Here is a 20,758-nt window from a genome sequence, read left to right on the forward strand (position 1 = left end):
CTTGCCTTGTCTTCAAGAAGACAATTATTACTGGCATGAAACGGGAGCAGAGAGATAAATATCATAAATATACAAACCTGCTTAACGCACCCGGATCTGAGCTTCACCGCTCTCCACAAATGTATTTGTTTTGGGGCGGGACAGGGTGAGGACACTGCAGTGGTGGAAAGTAACTAAGTACATTTACTCAGGTACTGTACTTAAGTAGAATTTTGAGGTACTTTTAGAATATTTCCAGTACGGAGTGACCCACCTGTCACTTGTCACCTGTCACCTGTCACCTGTCACTCCGTTCATTTAGAATGCGCTGGCTGCAAAAAACTTAACAGCGGCCAACCATGTTTTGGTGTGACCGCGCCCTTACTAGTTACTTTGTAGATTTGGATTATTATCACAAAACATACACTAACCACTTCAGCCACATTTCGGCCATTTGAGAATAGCCGATCTACAAGCTCACAATGCGTTGCATCGCACCATTTTTACTCAAGTACATATTGAATTCCGGAGCACATCTAGCATAAGACTGAATAATACGTGTGTTTGTGGGGGGAATTTTATGGGTTTCTTAAAAAGCATCTTTGCCAATAACAGTGCACTTTCAAACATGTAAAGCATTTATTTTCTTTAATGAAGAAAATACACAAATGCCGTTTTGCAATTGTGTTGACATGTTCCTTTTACTTGAGAGTTAAGGAAGAGATTGGATTTGTTCTGCTGTTGCTCCATGAATCAAGAATCAAAAACGTTTTATTCGTCACTTGCACAAGCAGCTAAATGTTGTTGTTGTGTTAAATAAACTAGAAAAAAGCACCCTGTACAAAGTACATTTGTACATTTAAACTGATGTTGAATCCGGCTTACTATTCCCTGGGGTGAGAATTTAAAGGGATAGTTCACCCAAAAGAAAAAAAAAATTTCTATCGATTAGTCACCCCATGGAGACTTGAATTCATTGATTTTTTTTTGTTTTTGTCGTATTCCTAAGCCAATAATTTGATGACCAGCGGACCGGTAGGCAGCGGTTCCGGTAGGAGAGACAAAGGAGACTCTTAAATATACAAACCTGCTTAATGCACCCGGATCTGAGCTTCACCGCTCTCCACAAATGTATTTGTTTTGGGCGGGACACGGTGAGGACACTGCAGTGATGGAAAGTAACTAAGTACATTTACTCAGGTACTGTACTTAAGTAGAATGTTGAGGTACTTTTAGAATATTTCCAGTTTTCAGCACTTTTACTTCTACTCCATCTCAGAGGCAAATATTGTACTTTTACTCCACTTTAATTATTTGAAAATGTAGTTACTAGTTACTTTGTAGTTATAAATGATTATATAATAAAACATACATTAACCCCTTTGGCCCTATTTTATACATAGGCTATTTGAAAATAGCCGATCTACAAGCTCACAACGTGTCGCGTTGCGACATGTTGTGAGCTTGTAGATCGGCTATTTTCAAACATTTTAGTACTTTTACTTTTGGTACTATATTTTGATTCCAATACTTTTGTACTTCTTCTCAAGTAACATTCTGAACACAGGCCGTTTACTTGTAACAGGGTATTTCTACATTGCAGTATTGATACTTTTACTCAATTTTTTTTTACTTTTTCCACCAGTGGGAAACTGTAACCTTGCATTGTTGTTTTTCTGCATATAGTGCAGGATAGTAGTACATACTTTTGTATACTGTTGTTCTGTATTGATGGTGCGTCTTGTTGTTATATCTTGCCTTTGTATTGCTGTATACGACAGTACTTTCCTTACTCCGTACCTGTAACTCTGTAATCTTAACTATGTGCTGCAATAAAGGTATATATCAAAATCATACATGGGCAACTGGCGGCCCGGGGGCCATATGCGGCCCCCACCTTCACTTAATGCGGCCCGCAGGTTAATATCAGAATACTGATATATTATTGATTTCAGCTTACAATTCCAACATGCAAATATGACCCGCTTTAATGACTTCAGTCTATATTAGTAGCTTAATGACTAGTATTCAAATTCCATTCTAGTCTTTTTTTATGTCCAATGTATTGGTATTTAAGTTCCTAAAGTTAGCATAAGTATAACTAAATGCATTTGAAATTAAATGCAAATGTTACTTTTCAGGATTCCAATTCAAAAATTGCACAAAAATAATCTGGATTCTAATAAAAAAATAGCAGATCTACAAGCTCGTTTTGAGCTATTTGTGCTATTTTTGTGTGACTTAGAATGGCGAAAAAAGTTAAAATACAAAGAGTATAGTACAGATGTGGCCCTCTGGAGTAAGTGTGGAAATATAGTGGCCCTCTCCATCATCAAAGTTGCTCACCCCTGATCTGAAGGTATCTACCTAAATATCAAGGCAATGATAGCAGAGTTGCAGAGAAAAAGAGGGGGAAATGTGTGAGAGAGAGAGAGAGACAGAGACCGATAGAGACCGATATGCACATGTGTCCCCTGGGTGCCTCTGATACGCATATGTATGGTCATATCAAATCAAATAAAAGTTTATTTTTGTAGCACACTTAACATGACCAGGTCAACCAAAGTAATGTACAGGTAATAACAAAAAAGCAAACAATGCAATGTAAGCAGACAATAACATACAATGATTAAGCACAAACAAACAAACAAGCATTATCAAAAGGAAAGACATGGCTACATCAGCTATCACTGAAGGCCAGGGAGAAGAAATTAGTCTTTAATAAGGATTTAAAATTAGCTATCGACTGGGAGGCTTTGATGCGTATGGGCAGGTTATTCCAGAGCCTGGGGGCAACCACCGCGAAGGCCCGGTCACCCCTTTTCTTTTTTCGTGGGTGCTGGCGGCACCTCCAGCAGCTGCTGGTCGGCCGACCTCAAGGCTCTGGGTGTGGAGTGGTTGGAAACTAGATCTGCAAGGGACAGGAGTGCCAACCCATTTCGAATTTTATAAACATCAATATTGGTCGGATCGGTGGTGTGACATAGGTGTGAGGACCGCATAGTGGCCCAAACTCTAGTTGTTTATAAGGCCCTTCTCAGAATTTATTATGATTGCATCAAAACAAAGTAATTACAAACTCTTTAAATGAGTCTCTTATAGACAGAGTCTAACAACTTCTACTTTTCAGAAATAAAACCACATTGCTGCCTAAATGTATACGCACTGTGCATGATCAATATAGATTACACTAAGGTGATGGGGACTTATTTTTTTTGTCGTTGCTTTCTTCTAGTTTATTTAACACAACAACATTTCGCTGCTTCTGCTTGTATAAGTGACAAATTAAATCTTTTAGATTCTTGATTCATGGAGAAACAGCTGCAAGATGAGATATTCTTCTTATTCATGTGTGTGAATTTTTGCGATGACTGACAAGTAAGTCAACGTGAAATTCCACTTTAACAAACATCTAGTGTTCTAGAATCTAATCTATTATACCTTCTCTTTTTTAAACTAATGTTGAAACCGGCTCACTATTCCCTGGGGAGAGAATAGGTAAAGTTAACTTTCCACCATGTCCCTATGTGACCTGTTAATATCACACCAACTGTTTGCCATGCAAACAAACAATCCACATGATCTCACTGTCAATAAACCGGCTTGCCTTGTCTTTAAGAAGACAATGATTACTGTCATGCAAGCAGGAAGCAGGAGCAGAGAGATGCAAATATCATGAATGTACACCCTGATCTGAAACACACAGGTCCTCTCTTACTATTATTTATATGTCACTATACATAATATAATGTAAATACTGCATTAATATCAATTTCACTAATCTCAGTATCATATAGTTGTCATCTGGACTTTACCAACCAAGTGTAGCCAGTGGTGGAAAAAGTACTCACATTTCTTACTTAAGTAAAAGTATCAATACAGCAATTTAGAAATACTCTGTTAGTAAAAGTCCGGAATTCAAAATGTACTTGAGTAAAAGTACAAAAGTATTGGTACCAAAATGTACTTAAAGTACCAAAAGTAAAAGTACTAACATTTTTGAAAAGAGCCTATGTATAAAATAGGGCTAAAGTGGTTAATGTATGTTTTATAATATAATAATGTATATCTGAAAAGTAACTAGTAACTAAAGTTTTCAAATAATTGTAGTGGAGTAAAAGTATTGGAAATTGGAATTACTGAAGTAAAGTACAAATACCTCAAAATGATACTTAAGTAAATGTACTTAGTTAATTTCCACCACTGAGTGTAGCCTAGTTATTTCCAACAGCTTTACTAACAAAATATCTATAATACCAGAGAGGGTCGCTTGTAAAAGATCTTTGGCTTTTATGCTCAGATTTGATATAAGGATAAGGATAATTCCTTTAACAGGTCCGTTCATGAAAGTCCTTACGGTCTTGTTTCCAATGAGGGCCTGTGAGCAATTAGGGGTTAAGAGTCTTGCTCAGGGACAAATTTCATTTCATCGACACATTTGCCGGCCTGGGGCAACCAGGGCCTCTGGCTCCCTAGGCGGGCTCACTAACCACTCAGCTATGGCCGCCCCCCATGCCTATGTGACAGTGCAGAAACATACTGTAATTGCCTTGATGCATGTAACATTAACGAGTGTCACCTGTCTGCAGTGCTCTAAATTAAAAGTGACTGTAGTCTGTTTCATCTCTCTCCAAAAGCCCTTGAATATGATGAAAGACTTGATTAATGATACTGTGATTATGGTAAGAATAAACTTTATTTCCTTTATTTGTATAGCACCTTTCATGACATGAAATGCAGCTGAAAGTGCTTTACAGAAAAAGTACAAATATTTATAGCAAAAAAGGCAGTGAATCAGGGAAAACAGTGAGGACATGAATAACAGAGATTTAAAAATCAACTAAAAGCAAGAGTGAAGAAATAGGTCTTGAGCTGAGCTTTAAAGCTCACATTTCATATCACACACCGTACAGTAAGAACTCCTGTAACTTTCACCCAAAAAAGAAAATAAAGTTGTATCGTGTTTTAATATCTCAATATATTGTGATACCCCTAGTTATGCCTCAGAGATCTCGTTATGAGCATTCGGTGCTCCTTCTGGATTCAGATTCTTCGCCTCCTCTGAAACATGCACCTCTGCATCATGTGCCACCTTCTGCCAGCATTTTCTGCATACATGTACCAAGAGTCCCACACAGATGAGTATCAGAGAGATTATGCCTATAAGCTGGGACACAAAATAGACAGTTAAGCTTGTTAAGGTATCAGAGAGTTCAATTTAATACTTTTAAATACTTCTAAGACCAAATATAAATATTTTCTTTTTGACAAAACATATGGGAAGGTTTCATTTGACAGGTGGAGAACGTAGAAACAATACTAGGACTTTTTCAAATGGCGAGCCACAGAGAGGCCATAACAATTTGTTGAGAAGGCCAATTTCGGGTGTCTTGACTGACACAGGCCGGGTTGCAAATCCAGGGCTGTGTTGCGACCTGTTATAGCGTTTGAATTCATTTTGAGTCAAATAACTGAATATTAATTTCAACAGATTCATTATTACAATGTGATAAAATATTTATGTTCAAATTATAACCTCATTAATTCAAATGTAAGACAATTATACAACTTTTTAGGCCCTGCCTGATGCACCAGTAAATATTACCAGGAAAATATATTTGACAAAACAAAACTGAGATAAGAAAATTGCATGTTAGTAGGCAAAAGTCAGCAGCAGTCAGAAATATGTTTACATTTTAATGGGAAAGATGTTCTTCATCCCCTGACTCGAAATAACGTACTTTAGGTTAGGGGAATATTAACTTACCCGAGAGATAAAAAAACTGGTTTGTATGCAGAACAGTAGTTCTTGTGTGTGGTTGGTGAACGTTGTGGTGTCTTTAAATTTTTTGCACCACTCAGGTGTGGCTGGCACGTCAGGTGGTGCTGGTGCTGGTGTTGGTGCTGGCTCACACCATTTCTTCGGAGTTATCTTGTCATTATACACATATCTACCTTGCCAGGTTGTCATGGCACAAGACATGTACTGTCCATCGAGGAAAAGTAAAATCAGCCAAATGATAGCCGGAACAAAACACGAGAAGGCTGCGGTTTCTGTGCACCATGCACAACAACGTCTCCCCGTCTGCTCATCTGCTGATCTGCTCGTCTGCACTTGTCCACTTCTGCACCTTTTCATCTTCACCTGGATGATCAGCATCAGCATAAAGGACAAGATGGAGGGAATCATGAAGTAGGCAAATGAAAACAGTTGGTTCCATGCATCCATACAAGGACACTCAAAGTCCAGCTCCACGATCTTCTCCACTCCCAGGATGAATAAGCCGAAAGCCACGTTTGTCACCACAGGAAATTTGTCAAATTTCCCTATCAGTCCGTCAAGCTGAATACTATACAGTCTACTTGCCATACTGGATTACAGTACAATGACACACAAATGCCGGCCACACTTTCACTGTCATTGGTTTTGAACAAAGGAGGGTGTTTCATCGGCTGTGACATCTTCTTAGCTGATTGGTTGGTTCATGGGAGGTTTCAGTTGGGATTGCATTTTAAACATATTGTCCCTATAGGACAAACTGGAGGGAGGGAAGTCAAATGAAGTTTGTTCTGCTGCTGAGGAGAGTCCAGCCCACTCCAATATCAAAACACGCATAGACTCTTAGGCCTATAATAGGACTACCAATCTATGTACTTGCCAGTTTTTGTAGGCGGCCGTTAACAGTGGGTAAGTGAGAACTACCACTGCAGGAACAGCAGTAGGCCTACACAGCCTGTGTGGATTGCTTTAAAGCACAGCTCAATACCTACTTCTTCACTCTTGCTTTTAGTAGATTTTTTGGTTGATTTTTAAATCTCTGTGTTATCCATGTCCTCACTGTATTGCCTGATTCACTGCCTTTTGCTGTTATTTTAATGTTGTTTTATGCTTTTGCTTTTCTTTTTTGCTTTATTGTTAAATTAGTTGTAATTGTAATTGTATTCTTGCTCTGTAAAGCACTTTGAGCTGCATGTCATGTCATGAAAGGTGCTATACAAATAAAGTTGATTATCATTACACCATTTTTGAATCACGTAATGAACAGCCTTTTTATCATATAGCCGGTGGGACCAATCTTAGGCCCCTCTCTGACCTAATTGGAGTTACATGAACACTTTTTAAACTCGGATAGTGTCATGTAGCGTTAAGTTTGTGAGGTTTGTTTTCTTATACGTCACTGCCACCTAGTGGAGAGGAATGTTAACCTACAATGAATCAAGGCGTTATTGAATAATATCTGTGAATAGAACAGGTTGTGGTCCAGAGCCCTCACTTTCTTACAGTGTTATTGCAGCTTAATGTGTATTATTCATTATAACATTATCCTCTATAAAGTCATAAGAGCTCAAATTGGTGCAAAGTATTTTTCAAATGTGTTTATAAGTTAGTGTTTGTTCGGTAATGGGGGTTTCACCGCCGTCTCTCCAGCTCTTTAGTTAACAGAATTCAGGATAGTGATTGACCCTTATAAGGTCCAATCACTTTTATGCACACCTGTACTAAGAAGGCAACAGGCCAAGAAAGCGTCTCGGCATTTCTCCTAAAGACAGATAAAGATGGTAATCATTGTTTTAGACAGTAGTGGAAAAAGTACTCACATTTCTTACTTAAGTAAAAGTATCAATACTGCAATGTAGAAATACTCTGTTGTAAGTAAAAGTCTGGAATTCAAAATGTACTTGTAAATACTTGTAAATGTACTTAAAGTACCAAAAGTACAAAAGTACTCATTATGCAGAATGTCCCATTTCACAAGTTTTCAAATGTATAAAAATCTTTTGAAAATAGCCGCAATGTGTCGCACCGCGATGCATTGTGAGCTTAGATCGGCTATTTTCTAATGGCCAAATTGTATAGGGCTGAAGTGGTTAATGTATGTTTTGTAATAATAATCAAAATGACTAAAGAGTAACTAGTAACTAAAGTTTTCAAATAATTGCAGTGGAGTAAAAGTACAATATTTGCCTCTGAGATGTTGTGGAGTAAAAGTACAGAAAATTGGAAATACTCCAATAAAGTGAAAATACCTCAACATTTTACTTAAGTACAGTACTTGAGTAAATGTACTGGGTTACTTTACACCACTGGTTTAGATTACTTTTAACAAAAAATGCTTTACCTCTCTGAAATACAGAGATTTGTGTAATAGTGTTTGGCACCAACCATCTACCATAATATACTTATTGGTAAAGAATAAAAGGACTGAGAATTCTCACCTGTCACCATAGAGACCATCATTTAAGATTGCCTGTGCAGTAGAGGTAATTCCCAATAGATCCTATATTGAAACTTGGCAAAATCACTGTTCAGGGGTCTGCCATCAGAATAGTCATACCAGGGGCCACGTTGGGGGCCACAGGTATATACCCCGTTGCTCCAATCCGCACCAAACTTGGCACAAACGTTGTTGTTCAGGGGTATGCCATGAAAATAGTCATTCCCCAAAAAACAAAATTGCACACATGTGGGGCACTGCAGCAGTGTTTAACACTTCAAATGGCCATAACTCGGTGACCATTGCTCTGATCAGCACAATGTCGTCCATCCAGGTACAAGAAGACAACGCCGGAGATGTACGAGTTCCGGGCGCGGGGACACATGAAGAGCCTGCGCTCGTCTCAGATCAGCACCCACCCGGGACTGGACGACCGGGAGCCCTGGAGCCAAGGCAGCAGTGCGAGGGGTTCGATCACCTCCTCGCGTTCTGGTCAGCCCGCGGCGGGCGGCCAGCGAGGCTCTGTGACCGTTGGTTCTGTGAAAGAGCTGGAGCGCTACTCGCTGCAGGGCCGCCGGACCGCGCACGACCTCATCGTGTGAAATGTCGAATCTTTTGCCCTTTAACCTTTAGACCCATTAAGACCATTAAGACCTGGAACGCATCTGTGTCACTTTTTGATTTGAGCTAAAAAGCGTTATTTTACAATTTGGCTATTAAAAAATGGCAGATATACAAGCTTGTAGATCTGCTATTTTTGAAAAATTATGAAAATGTGTGCAAATCTTTGAATATATTGTTTTAAAGCGAACATATTTAACTAAAATCTTTGCTTCTGGGGGGGTCCCTGGAACAAAATATTTTGAGATGGGGTCGACGGCAAAATAAATATAATCTTGGGGGTCCTTGACATGGAAAAAGTTTGAGCACCACTGATATAGAAACATACGTTTTTTTCAGAAAACTGTTGGGATTTAGAAGACATTTTGTAGAATCGGCTTCAGGTCTTAATGGGTTAAGATCTGAGGCCGATTCTTAATATGTTTTCTAAATCCAAAGAGTTTTTTTGTAACCTGACTCCGCCAGATGGAAGAAGCTTGCGTCACATTTGTTTCACAGGCTACTTCCATCTGGGACCTCGGTTGCACAATCGATGAAGGGGCGGTCCCTTTTTTTTAACAAGCTACTTGGCAGGTGATTGGATTGGACCGTCTGTCTATCACTGTCTATCAACCAATCATATTGACGTGTCTACATGACGTATAGTAGCTGCGCCAGCCAAGGTTGCCAGATCTGCTTATTATAATTTACCCGCAAGATTTTATTTGAAAATAGCCGATCTACAAGCTCACAACGCGTTGTGAGCTTGTAGATCTGCTATTTTCAAATAGCTGATGTATATGTTAAAGTGCTCATGTGGCCCATAGTCGCTTCTTTTGGGCTGGTTTTCCTAGACCTGGTTGCTTGTTTCTCTCACAGAATCTGGCAACAGTGGCGCCAGCAGTAGTTCTTTTGTATACTATATATTCAACTATGATGAATAGTGAAAGAACTACAACGCAAGAAGCGCTTCTCCATGGCGTCACATCCGGTCTCGCCAAGATCCCGCCCCTAGCAGCCGCTGGTTGGTTCGCACACGCAGCGGTGCGGAGTTAGCCTGGTTCCAGACCATAGACCCCGCCCACTCTCTGAGTGAGCTCCTCTTGGTCTGGTGTCATAATGTCAGCCTGTGGCTTTTCACGAACGAAGAAAAATCTGTCAAATCAGAGTCGTAGGTGGGGGTGGTCTAACGACAAGCCAATCAGCGAATATCTGCTAAAACAAGCTGTGCGATGACGTCAGATGTAGGCGGATCCGTCGATCTCTTGTTATTGGTTTAGGGCAATTTCAATCCCCTCCCCCTGGTAATCGTGGACATTGCAGCCAATTTCAGACTGAAGCTCCACGCAGCTTCAGGCTGATAATCAGGCTAGTGCGGAGTAGCTCTACTCTCTGAGCGAGCCCCGGATGGAGGCTGGATTGTGAAGCTCAGTACCGCCCCCATCTGGCGGAGTCAGGTTATGACACACTGGCCCAGCTCCCAGAAATGTATCTGAGGTAATATGCAATTTTCTCTTTTTGAAAAGACACGAGTTAAAAGAAGTTCATACTGTGAAAAGCTTGATGGTCTTTTGACCACCTAAAACCCCATATCGTTGCTGTCGGGTGGAAACCTTGTATGTCCAAAACCGTTCCTTTTTTTTAAATAAGATTTCAAATCTACAAGCTGACGTTGTGAGCCATTTTCTCTACTTTTGTGTGACACTCTTGTATGATGAAGTAGGGCAGTGGTTTAAAACCCTTGTCATGCCAAGGACCCCTAAATTGATATACATTTGGCCGCGGACCCCCAACTGAAAATGTTTTGTGCCAGGGGACCCCCAGAAGCAAAGATTTGAGTTAAAACATTTCTAAAATAGCAGATCTTCAAGCTTGTATAGTGCGGCATATTTTTGAAAAAATACTTGAGATTTTTTTTGAGCCATGTTAAAAACATAAACAGTTTAAATATGGAGATACAAGGTTTCTGCCCGACGACAGCAACGATATACTTTATTGACAGTCTTTGCCTGTACACCAAATCTCTTGATCTTGATCCAAAAAATACCTGATCTACAAACGCGGCCCATTGTGAGCTTGTAGAGCTGCTATTTTTTGTCATTTGCTCGCCTATTCAGCCCCATGTTCTCCTATTATGACACGCCCAGAATAGGCACGCTAGGATTCATGTGGTTAATGAACGAATGAACGTGTTGTAGTGTTTATGTTTTGTTGTTGTTTTTTTACCTACAAAAAGACATTTGTATTATTTTGTCAATAAAGATTCTGATTTCACAATTTCCATTCCAGCGTTTAAATTGTCATTTAAACACTGTGTAGTGATGGTGTCCACTCTTGAATATTACAAAATTGCCTGTTTCCGTCCGGAAAGTGCTGTACTTAAGTACATTTCCATTTTTCTATACTTTTACTTCTACTCCACTACATCTCAGAGGCAAATATTGTACTTTTACTCCACTACAATTAATTGATACCTTTAGTGCAATTAAAAGACAACATGCTGAAGTAGGTTGGAGAACGTTTCTGTTTAATTCACATGACTACAAGTACAGTTTATACAAAGCTTAACAAACTGAGTGATCGTTTTAATGTATCTCACAGACAATAACAATAAATACCGTGCATCCTGACTGAGTTCTCTATCCTGGTTGGATAGAATTGGTAACCCGACCTGAAAATGCATTTTCTGTTTAATAAAGAGCTGGAGAGACATGGAGACTCCTGTTACTGAACACACACACTCTATAGCAATGAGTACTATTGAACACTTATTTTAACCAAAGAAAATCACTTACCCTACCTTTTTAAAGCTAAGGAAGAAGTTACTTACTTACACTTCATAGTAGACAATAAACTATCTGGAGAGAGTATGGCACTAAAAGTTATATCAAAGGTCAATCAAAAATAAAATGTCTAGCCAGCATGTCCACATTCATTGACAGAAATGCTTTGAAAACCTTGACAGTGGGACTCTAGTCTAGATGGAAAGAGATAATGTCCCATCACTCCCATGGGGTTCATTTTTAACCCTTTAACATATCCTAACCCCCAAAATGGAAGAGCAATTATATATTTTTTTCAAAATGTTTTTTCCCCTTTTTTTTTGTAATGGTGCATTTGGGCACATTGCGATGCATTGTGAGCTTGTAGATCTGCTATTTTCACTAGTTTGGGTCCCGGGTAGACTATTTATATTTCAAATGCAGTTACTTTTAATCTTGAGAACTTCAAACATCAAAGACAAATGTCCACATTGGGAGTTGGACCCAGGTTTCTCATAGGCCTAACACTGGCAGTTGCCAGTTGCACTAACCAGTTGGCCAAAGAGCCAGGCCTTATAGCAGTGGTGTGAAGTGACTAAGTACATTTACTCAAGTACTGTACTTAAGTACAATTTTGAGGTATTTTTACTTTATCATCATGCACAATGAGTAATTTTAGTATATTTAGTATATTTTGATACCAATACTTTTGTACTTTTAATCAAGTACATTTTGAATTCCGGACTTTCACCAGTATTGATACTTTTACTTATGTAAAACATGTGAGCACTTTTTCCACCATTGCCTTATAGGGAGCAGACATGCAGCTCCTATGTCACATAATGTTACATTTATACCAAGCTCATGGCAGCATGTTCATTGGGTATAGTCAAGTGTCAATCAACTCTAGTCAACCTAGCAGGTTCTGAGAGCGGGCGGGACTAAAACAAGGAGGAAGGAAGAGAAACAGGTGAAAACAGAGATGTTTAACTTTAGTGCTGGTTATAATTTCAATAATCTGTTAAATGCTGTCACCTAATTAAGAGCAAGGGATAATAAATATCGGTGTGTATATATCAGTAGGCTATGTCTGTGTGTTTGGATCTGAGCTTTTGCTCCGTATTTCTACCATAACCAGCTGACATTGATAATAAAAAGATGGACTGTGGCTGGTCAACTAACACACCAGCCTGGAGGAGAAGAGAGAGTGTGAGACGTTTCTGAGTGAGTATGGACGCCATCTGAGAACTGTAATGACATGGACATTTATAGTTGAAGGATAGGATCTTTAATAGTGTTGTGGTGTTGTGGATAGTGTGCTTCAGGACCTGCTAAAAAAGCTGATGCAGTTGAGGTTCTCAGGACTATGTCACTGCATACCAGAGGATCCAGGTGCACACAGACAGACAGACAGACAGACAGACAGACAGACATGTGTTCTCCACAACATAGACAGACAGACAGGGGAGGTACTGTGTTCTCCAGCACACAGACAGACAGACAGACAGACAGACAGACAGGTGGGGTATGCTACTGGGTTATTCAGCACACAGACAGACAGGTGGGGTACTGTGTTCTATAGCACACATACAGGCGAGGTAGTGGGTTCTCCAGCTCACCACTCATCTTGTTGGGAAACTGGTTGCAGCATCTGTCTAAAGTTTTCAGTTCAAAGGAACTGTGAGTACAGACAATACTTTAATTGAGGATTTCAAATCTCCAATCTCTTTCAACTCCAACAAGCCTTCAGGACAAAAAAAAAAGTGGTTTGTGAAGCTAAACTGTTTAAAATGTTCCTTTGGACTGGATGGGTCCTCTTAGAAATGAAAGCAGAGTGATCCACTGCTTTCTCTTTTTCATCTGTGACGCTGCTTTAATTAATATAATATATCCTCTGTAATATTTCATTTACAGAGGAAACTATCCAAGATAACTAACCTACTTTAGTTATCATGGCGAGGTAACTACACAACCCAAGCCTCTACCAACGTTGAACTGTGCTTTAACTATTGTTAAACCATAATACAGAACGCCTGCGATGCTTGAATTATGGGAAATGTGTTCTTTATAAGTTTGTGTGAAGCGACACACACTATGCCCTACTGACACACTGTAGCTGTTTGTTTGTTACATGTACACTTCTGTAGTGTACACACACACACACACACACACACACACACACACACACACACACACACACACACACACACACACACACACACATGCAGTAATCAGTAATCAGTAATGATCTTTTTTTTTCTTTTAGGTATTAAAAAGGTCTTAAAAGTCCTTAAATTGTCACTTTATGGTCATCTGGGGTCCCCCCCAGAATCATGTGGGGACCCCCCTGGGTGTCCCGACCCACAGGTTGAGAACCACTGCAGTAGTACACAGAGACAGGTCACAACAACCCTCCATACGTTAGACAGACCGGGAAAACCTGTTGAGCAAGGCACAGATCCATGGGTGCCGCGCCCTGCGGCATAGATCTATTCTTTTTCCGCTGCTTTGCAATGAAATTGAGAGTTGAAATGGGTTGCCAAATCTTGAGAGAGAAATAAGCAGGCAGGTCTATGAAAATGTTTATGAGTCAGGTCTATGAGTCTGATTTCACCTTACCAGAGTCAAACTTCTTTGTACTAAATAGTGCAGGAACAAACCCTCAAAAAGAGCCTTAGTTTTTGAGATACCCCTCCCCGGAGTAGAACAAAACGGGACATAGTTTTTTCACATCTTTAGGATGTCCCCTTCGTGAAATGGATTGTCCCAAGTTTTACTTTTACTGCAAAGGTCATGAAATTGATCCATGAAGTGACTCACCACATAGGCAAAAAAACGCCTACCCTGAAAGTGGGAAGTAAATCCTCTGTCATTTTCTACCTGCTGGTTGTTTTTAGATCATACTTGCACAGATGGTCTACAGGTAGTGTCCCTACATCCCAAAACAATCAGAATGCCAATTTGTGGTTCTATTGTGAATCAGCAGTATTTTATATAAGGCCTTAAATAGGCGGAAATAGCAAAAGGTTTACTTTTCTGAGCAATATTTACTTGTAACTTTGGTCCAGCTCTTTATCAGGGGTAGAACTAGATGTGACATTGTTTTTTCATGTCTTTAAGATGTCCTCTTCCTGAAATGGATGGTCAGAAGTTTTACTTTTACTGCAAAAGTCATGAAATTCATCCACAAAGTGACTCACCACTGCCAAAACACGCCTACCCTGAAAAAGGGAGTTTGAAGTCAATCCTTTCTCATTTTCTACCTGATGTTTTTTTTTTACATCATACTTGCACAGATGGTCTACAGGTAGTGTCCCTACTCTCTACATCCTAAAGCAATCAGAATGCCAATATTTGGTTCTATTGTGAATCAGCAGCCTTTTATACAAGGCCTTATTATAGGCAGAAATAGCAAAAAGTGGACTTTTCTTAGAAATATTCACATGGAATACTGGTCCTACTCTTCTATCAGGGGTAGAAATAAACGTCACCTTTTTTTTCCATAACTTTGACTTGTCCTCTTCATGAAATGGATGGTCCGAATTTTTTATTAGATGTTGAAATTCATGAAATGTATCCATGAACATTTGCAAAAAGAAAAAAACAATGCCGAAAAGTCCCTACCAACATAAGTTAATCCTGCTTCATTGACCACCTACTGGTTGTATTTACATCATATTTGCACAGATTGTCTACAGGTAGGACCCCAACACCCAAAACAACCAGAAAGATATGTCAAAATATTCTGTATTGTGAGTCAGCAGGATTTTAGGCTCCTAGGCCTTGTTAAATATTATATATGATTATTTTTTTTCAGAGTTACTTCTAATCCTAATATATTACTGTAAAATGCCTGCAAACAAAATGACTGCTTACTAACAGGACATGTATTCTGATACCATGTTTTTACCCACTCCATATTCATGTGGAATCTAAGGATGTTTCTCAGGTAGGCCAAATATCCTGATGCCTCAAAACAGATGGAATGACAAAATATAGTTCTATAAGCCTTCTATGGTAGCCAGACTTAAAATGCAGTATGGGCTAAGTAGAATACACTACTGTGTGCCATTATTAATGAATAATCATCAATCAGCAGCTTATTCTCAATTTCATATATTTATTTACTTTTTTGAGCAGTGTGAGGGGGGGGGGGGGGGGGACTGACTGACGGGGGCCAAACCGTTTTCCATAAGCTGCTGATTGATGATTATTCATTAAGAATGGCACACAAAAAGTGTATTCTACAGCATGTGCTTAAGCCATACTGCATTTAGGTTGTATGGGCTTATAGAAATATATTTTGTCATTCCTGAGGCTTTGAGGTGTAGAGATATTAGGCCTACCTGAGGATCATAGATTCCATATGAATATGAAGTGGCAGGGTAAAACATGGTATCAAACTGTATTCCCTGAAGCAGTCGTTTTGTTGTATTTGTAGGCATTTTACAGTAGATCAGGATTAAAAGTAACTCTTTAGTAACTCTAAAAAAAAAAATGTTCAGGCCCAAGAGCCTATAAAACCCTGCAGATTCACAATACAAGCCAATTTTACATATTTGTCTGGTGGCTTTGGGGTGTAGGGGTCTTACCTGTAGACAATCTGGGCAAATATGATCCCTTTTTCATGCAAGGTGGGGGCAGTTCTGCATTTTCTTGGTGCAGAAATGTTATTGAAGAATTTCATGACCTTTGCAGTCAATGTAAATAGTTTGATGGTTGATAGTTAGATGACAAGTCAAAGTTATGAAAAAACAAGGTCAGGTTTTGTTCTACCTCCGACCAAAATCACAAGTGAATATTCCTATTTCTGCCTTGAATAAGGCCTTATATTATATAAAGGGCTGCTGGACACTACCTGTACGACCATCTGTGTATAAGTACAGTGTGAAAACAACCAGCGTGTAGAAAATGAACTCCCTATTTCAGGGTAGGTGTGTTTTTGCAGTGGTGAGCCACTTCATGGATGAATTTCATGACTTTTGCAGTAAAAGTAAAATTTGGGACAATCCATTTCATGAAGAGGACATCTTAAAGATATGAAAAAAAAAACGATGTCACATTTTGTTTTACCGCTCAAGGGTCCTTCTGGCCGATCTTCACGGTCACAACATTTTCTGTTCTGGCCCCACAGTGGTTGAATGAACTCCCCACTGATGTCAGGACAGCAGAGTCACTGCTGAAAACCCACCTCTTCAGGAAACACTACCCTTCCTCTTCGCCTTGCCTACTTGTTGTTAACTAGTTGTACAAACTATTGTTTTATTGGATCTTGTTTATTCGATACACTTATTTGGTTTAGCACTTGCTCATTGTCTCCGCCAGGCCGAAAGGCATGGCGAGAGAGTATGTTTTGCCCCCCGTCCGTCCGTGTGTGTGTGTGTCCGTCCTTGTCTGCGACCAGCTAATCTCCGCCACCGTTGGCCCGGTCGCTGTGAAACTGCACACACACACTCCCTGGATGTCCCAGCAGAACCTCTGCCCCACATTTTTCAGATCAGGCTGTCATAGCGCCACCATGAGGTCGACTTTTGCAAAACACATTTTTGGATATGACTCCTGCAGATTTTCTCCAAAAAACACGCAAATCAGTACACAGTATCTCTATAGTCATGTGATCATCACGGATCTGTCCGATTTACCAGATTCCATCCTGATTGGCTGATTGGCTCCCAAAGTTTGCAGGATTGGATCATTTTGAACACAATGCCTCAAATCATGAACGAAGCATGCGATTTCCGTGACATTTTCCACGTAGATTCCCACTTGACCCAGGAAGAAATGCCACTTGAAAACTTTCCTAACAGCCTCATGGTGGCGCTATAATAGGCCGATTCACGTTTTTCCCTATAACTGCACCGATCTGCGTGAAACTTTGCACGCACACTCCCCAGAGGCCAAGGAAAAACATCTGCCCTGCATTTTTCACATCTGCTTTTTATAGCGCCACCATGAGGCCGACTTTTGCAAAACACATTATTGGATATTACTCCTACAGATTTTCTCCAAAAAACACGCAAATCGGTACACAGTATCTCTATAGTCATGTGATCAACACGGATCTGTCTGATTTAGCAGATTACATCCTGATTGGCTAAGATTGGCTCCCAAAATGTGCAGGATTGCTTCATTTTTAACACAATGCCTAAAATCATGAACGAAGCATGCGATTTCCGTGAAATTTTCCACGTAGATTCCCACTTGCCCCAGGAAGAAATGCCACTTCAAAACTTTCCAATCAGCCTCATGGTGGCGCTATAACAGGCCAATTGACGTTTTAACCTATAACTGCACCGATCTGTGTGAAACTTTGCACGGACACTCCCAAGAGGCCAAGGAAAAACAACTGCCCTGCATTTTTCACATCTGCTTTTTATAGCGCCACCAGGAGGCCGACTTTTGGAAAACACATGTTTGCATATTACTCCTTCAGATTCTATCCATAAAACAAAAAAGCAAATCAGTACACAGTGTCTTTATAGGCACCGTTGGCCCGGTCGCTGCGAAACTGTGCACACACACTCCGAGGATGCCAATTCAGAACCTCTGCCTCAAACTTTTCACATGGGCATGTTATAGCGCCACCTGGATTTGTGCAAAACCTTTTATTTTTTTACATTACTCCTACAGATTTTATCCAAACTTCATGCAAATCGGTACACAGTATCTCTATAGTCATGTGATCAACACGGATCTGTCCGATTTCCCATATTCCATCCTCATTGCCTAAGGTTCGCTTCCAAAATTTGCAGGATTGGTCCGTTTTGAACAAAATGCCTCAAATCATGAACGCAGCTTGCGTTTTTTGTGAAATTTCACAAACACATTCCCACTAGGTCAAGGAAGAAATGCCACCCTTTTTCACATTGGCCTGTTATAGCGCCACCAGCAGGTCTAATTTAGCAAAACACATTTTTGGAACAAAATGCCTCAAATCATGAATGCAGTGTCCGATTGCCGTGAACGACCTAAGAATAAATGCCACCCTTTTCACATTGGCCTATTATAGCGCCACCAGGAGGCCACAATAACGTACCTGACCTGGCGGAGACCTGTGCTCCGAGGAGCACTTTTTCTAGTTTGCATTTGATTTTCCTATTTTGCCTCATCTGTTTATGAAAGTAGGTAGCTGATATATTGCACTTTTACTTTAGCGCTAGGTATACTCTTGGTTGCTTGTTTTAGAAGAGAATGCACTTAATACTTCTGGTGATTTTCGTTCCCTACCTATGTTGAATGCACTTATTGTAAGCTTTGGATAAAAGTGTCTGCTAAATGACTGTAATGTAATGTACCCCTTACAGAAGAGTAGGACCAGTATTACATGTGAATATTCCTCAGAAAAGTCCACTTTTTGCTATTTCCACCCATAATAAAGCCTTATATAAAAGGCTGTAGACCATCTGTGCAAGTATGATGTGAAAACAACCAGCAAGTAAAATGAGAAAGGATTGGCTTGGAACGCCCTATTTCAGGGTAGGCGTTTTTTGGCAGTGGTCACTTAATGGATGAATTTCATGACTTTTGCAGTAAAAGTGAAACTTCTGACCATCCATTTCAGGAAGAGGACATCTTAAAGACATGAAAAAACAATGTCACATCTAGTTCTACCCCTGATAAAGAGTTGGACCAAAGTTAGAAGTATATATTGCCCAGAAAAGTCAACTTTTTGCTATTTCCGCCTATTTAAGGCCTTATATAAAAGGCTGCTGATTCACAATAGAACCACATATTGGCATTCTGATTGTTTTGGGATGTAGGGACACTACCTGTAGACCATCTGTGCAATGATCTAAAAACAACCAGCAGGTAGAAAATGACAGAGGATTTACTTGGAACTCCCACTTTCAGGGTAGGCGTTTTCTTTTGCCTATGTGGTGAGTCACTTCATGGATCAATTTCATGACTTTTGCAGTAAAAGTAAAACTTGGGACAATCCATTTCACGAAGGGGACATCCTAAAGATATGAAAAAACAATGTCCCGTTTTGTTCTACCCCGGGGAGGGGTATAGTCAACTTTTGGGCTTTTGGTTCCTGCACTAAAACCCAATATACTTCTAAAAACATAGCTCCATAAAGAACCTCTCACTCCGCTATACAGCTCCGAGATGAGGTTCTATGTCGTTACCTTCCAGAATCGGGTGGACGTCCGCCAAGGCTCCGCTGTTTACCCTTTTGCATACGTCGTATCCCAAAACTAATGGTAGATTCCAAGCCGCACGGATGTTTAAAGTTTGGTTCGGCGCATAAAATTTTAGGAACGGAGCGAAACTACCCGTTTAAATCGCTTATTTAGTCAGCCTGTGTCCATGTTTCCCATTCAAACCGGAAAACCCCCCTACGTCCGCTGCCAGTACTGCTCCCGGTTTGGCTACAATGGGAAACATGGCCACAGGCTGACTAAATAAGCGATTTAAACGGGTAGTTTCGCTCCGTTCCTAAAATGTTATGCGCCGAACCAAACTTTAAACATCCGTGCGGCTTGGAATCTACCATTAGTTTTGGGATACGACGTATACAAAAGGGTAAACAGCGGAGCCTTGGCGGACGTCCACCCGATTCTGGAAGGTAACGACATAGAACCTCATCTCGGAGCTGTATAGCGTAGTGAGAGGTTCTTTATGGAGCTACTAAAAACACAACATCCAAACATTTATGACAGCACTCACTCAACAAATAACTTAAAAAAAAGAAGGAAAGAGACAGTGTGTTTGTTTGAAACTTCAGTCCTTTTTTAGAAAAATACTTTAAAACTCAATAAAAAGACTAAAATAAAAAATTTGGCCACAATACAACTGTCTTAGTGTGAAACTTGAGCTTGTTTGGCTGAACACAGAGTTTGAGACGGAGCTCCCAGTTGCCCACAGACGGATACCAAAACACTCGCCCCAAAACACAGTCGCCCACCTGGTATTCCTAAACGTAACCTCAGTAAACTATATCTAAACCTAACCTTATTCCTAAACGTAACATCAGTAAAACTATGCCTAATCCTAAACTTATTTCTAACCTTATCCTCAATAAAACAAATACAAGAACCGCTGGTCCGCGAAAACAAATGGGGGTAGCGTGCATTGGGGCGAGACTTTCGGTTACCCCAGTCAGACAGCGTCTCAGCAGCTTGCAAGTGAACAGACCATCTCCGTGGAGTTATTAAACATGGATTACGTTCACACTAACACCCTGGAGCGATTTAGAAG

At 40.0% G+C, this 20,758-nt stretch overlaps 1 protein-coding gene across 1 annotated transcript in view; it reads left to right on the forward strand.

Annotated features, from left to right (window-relative positions):
* atp7b (ATPase copper transporting beta) overlaps positions 1-8,835 on the forward strand; it is a gene marked incomplete at its 5' end in the record, with an annotated part of 59,690 nt that extends 50,855 nt beyond the window's left edge. Inside the window, one exon of the mRNA XM_080421947.1 lies at positions 8,530-8,835. Within this exon, the coding sequence (XP_080278073.1) occupies positions 8,530-8,797 (268 nt within the window). The remainder of the gene's footprint in view (positions 1-8,529) is intronic.
* Between the last annotated feature and the right edge of the window lie 11,923 nt (positions 8,836-20,758).

The sequence above is a fragment of the Gymnoscopelus braueri genome, assembly GCF_963280865.1.
Source record: "Gymnoscopelus braueri genome assembly, chromosome: 24".
Taxonomy (NCBI): domain Eukaryota; kingdom Metazoa; phylum Chordata; class Actinopteri; order Myctophiformes; family Myctophidae; genus Gymnoscopelus; species Gymnoscopelus braueri.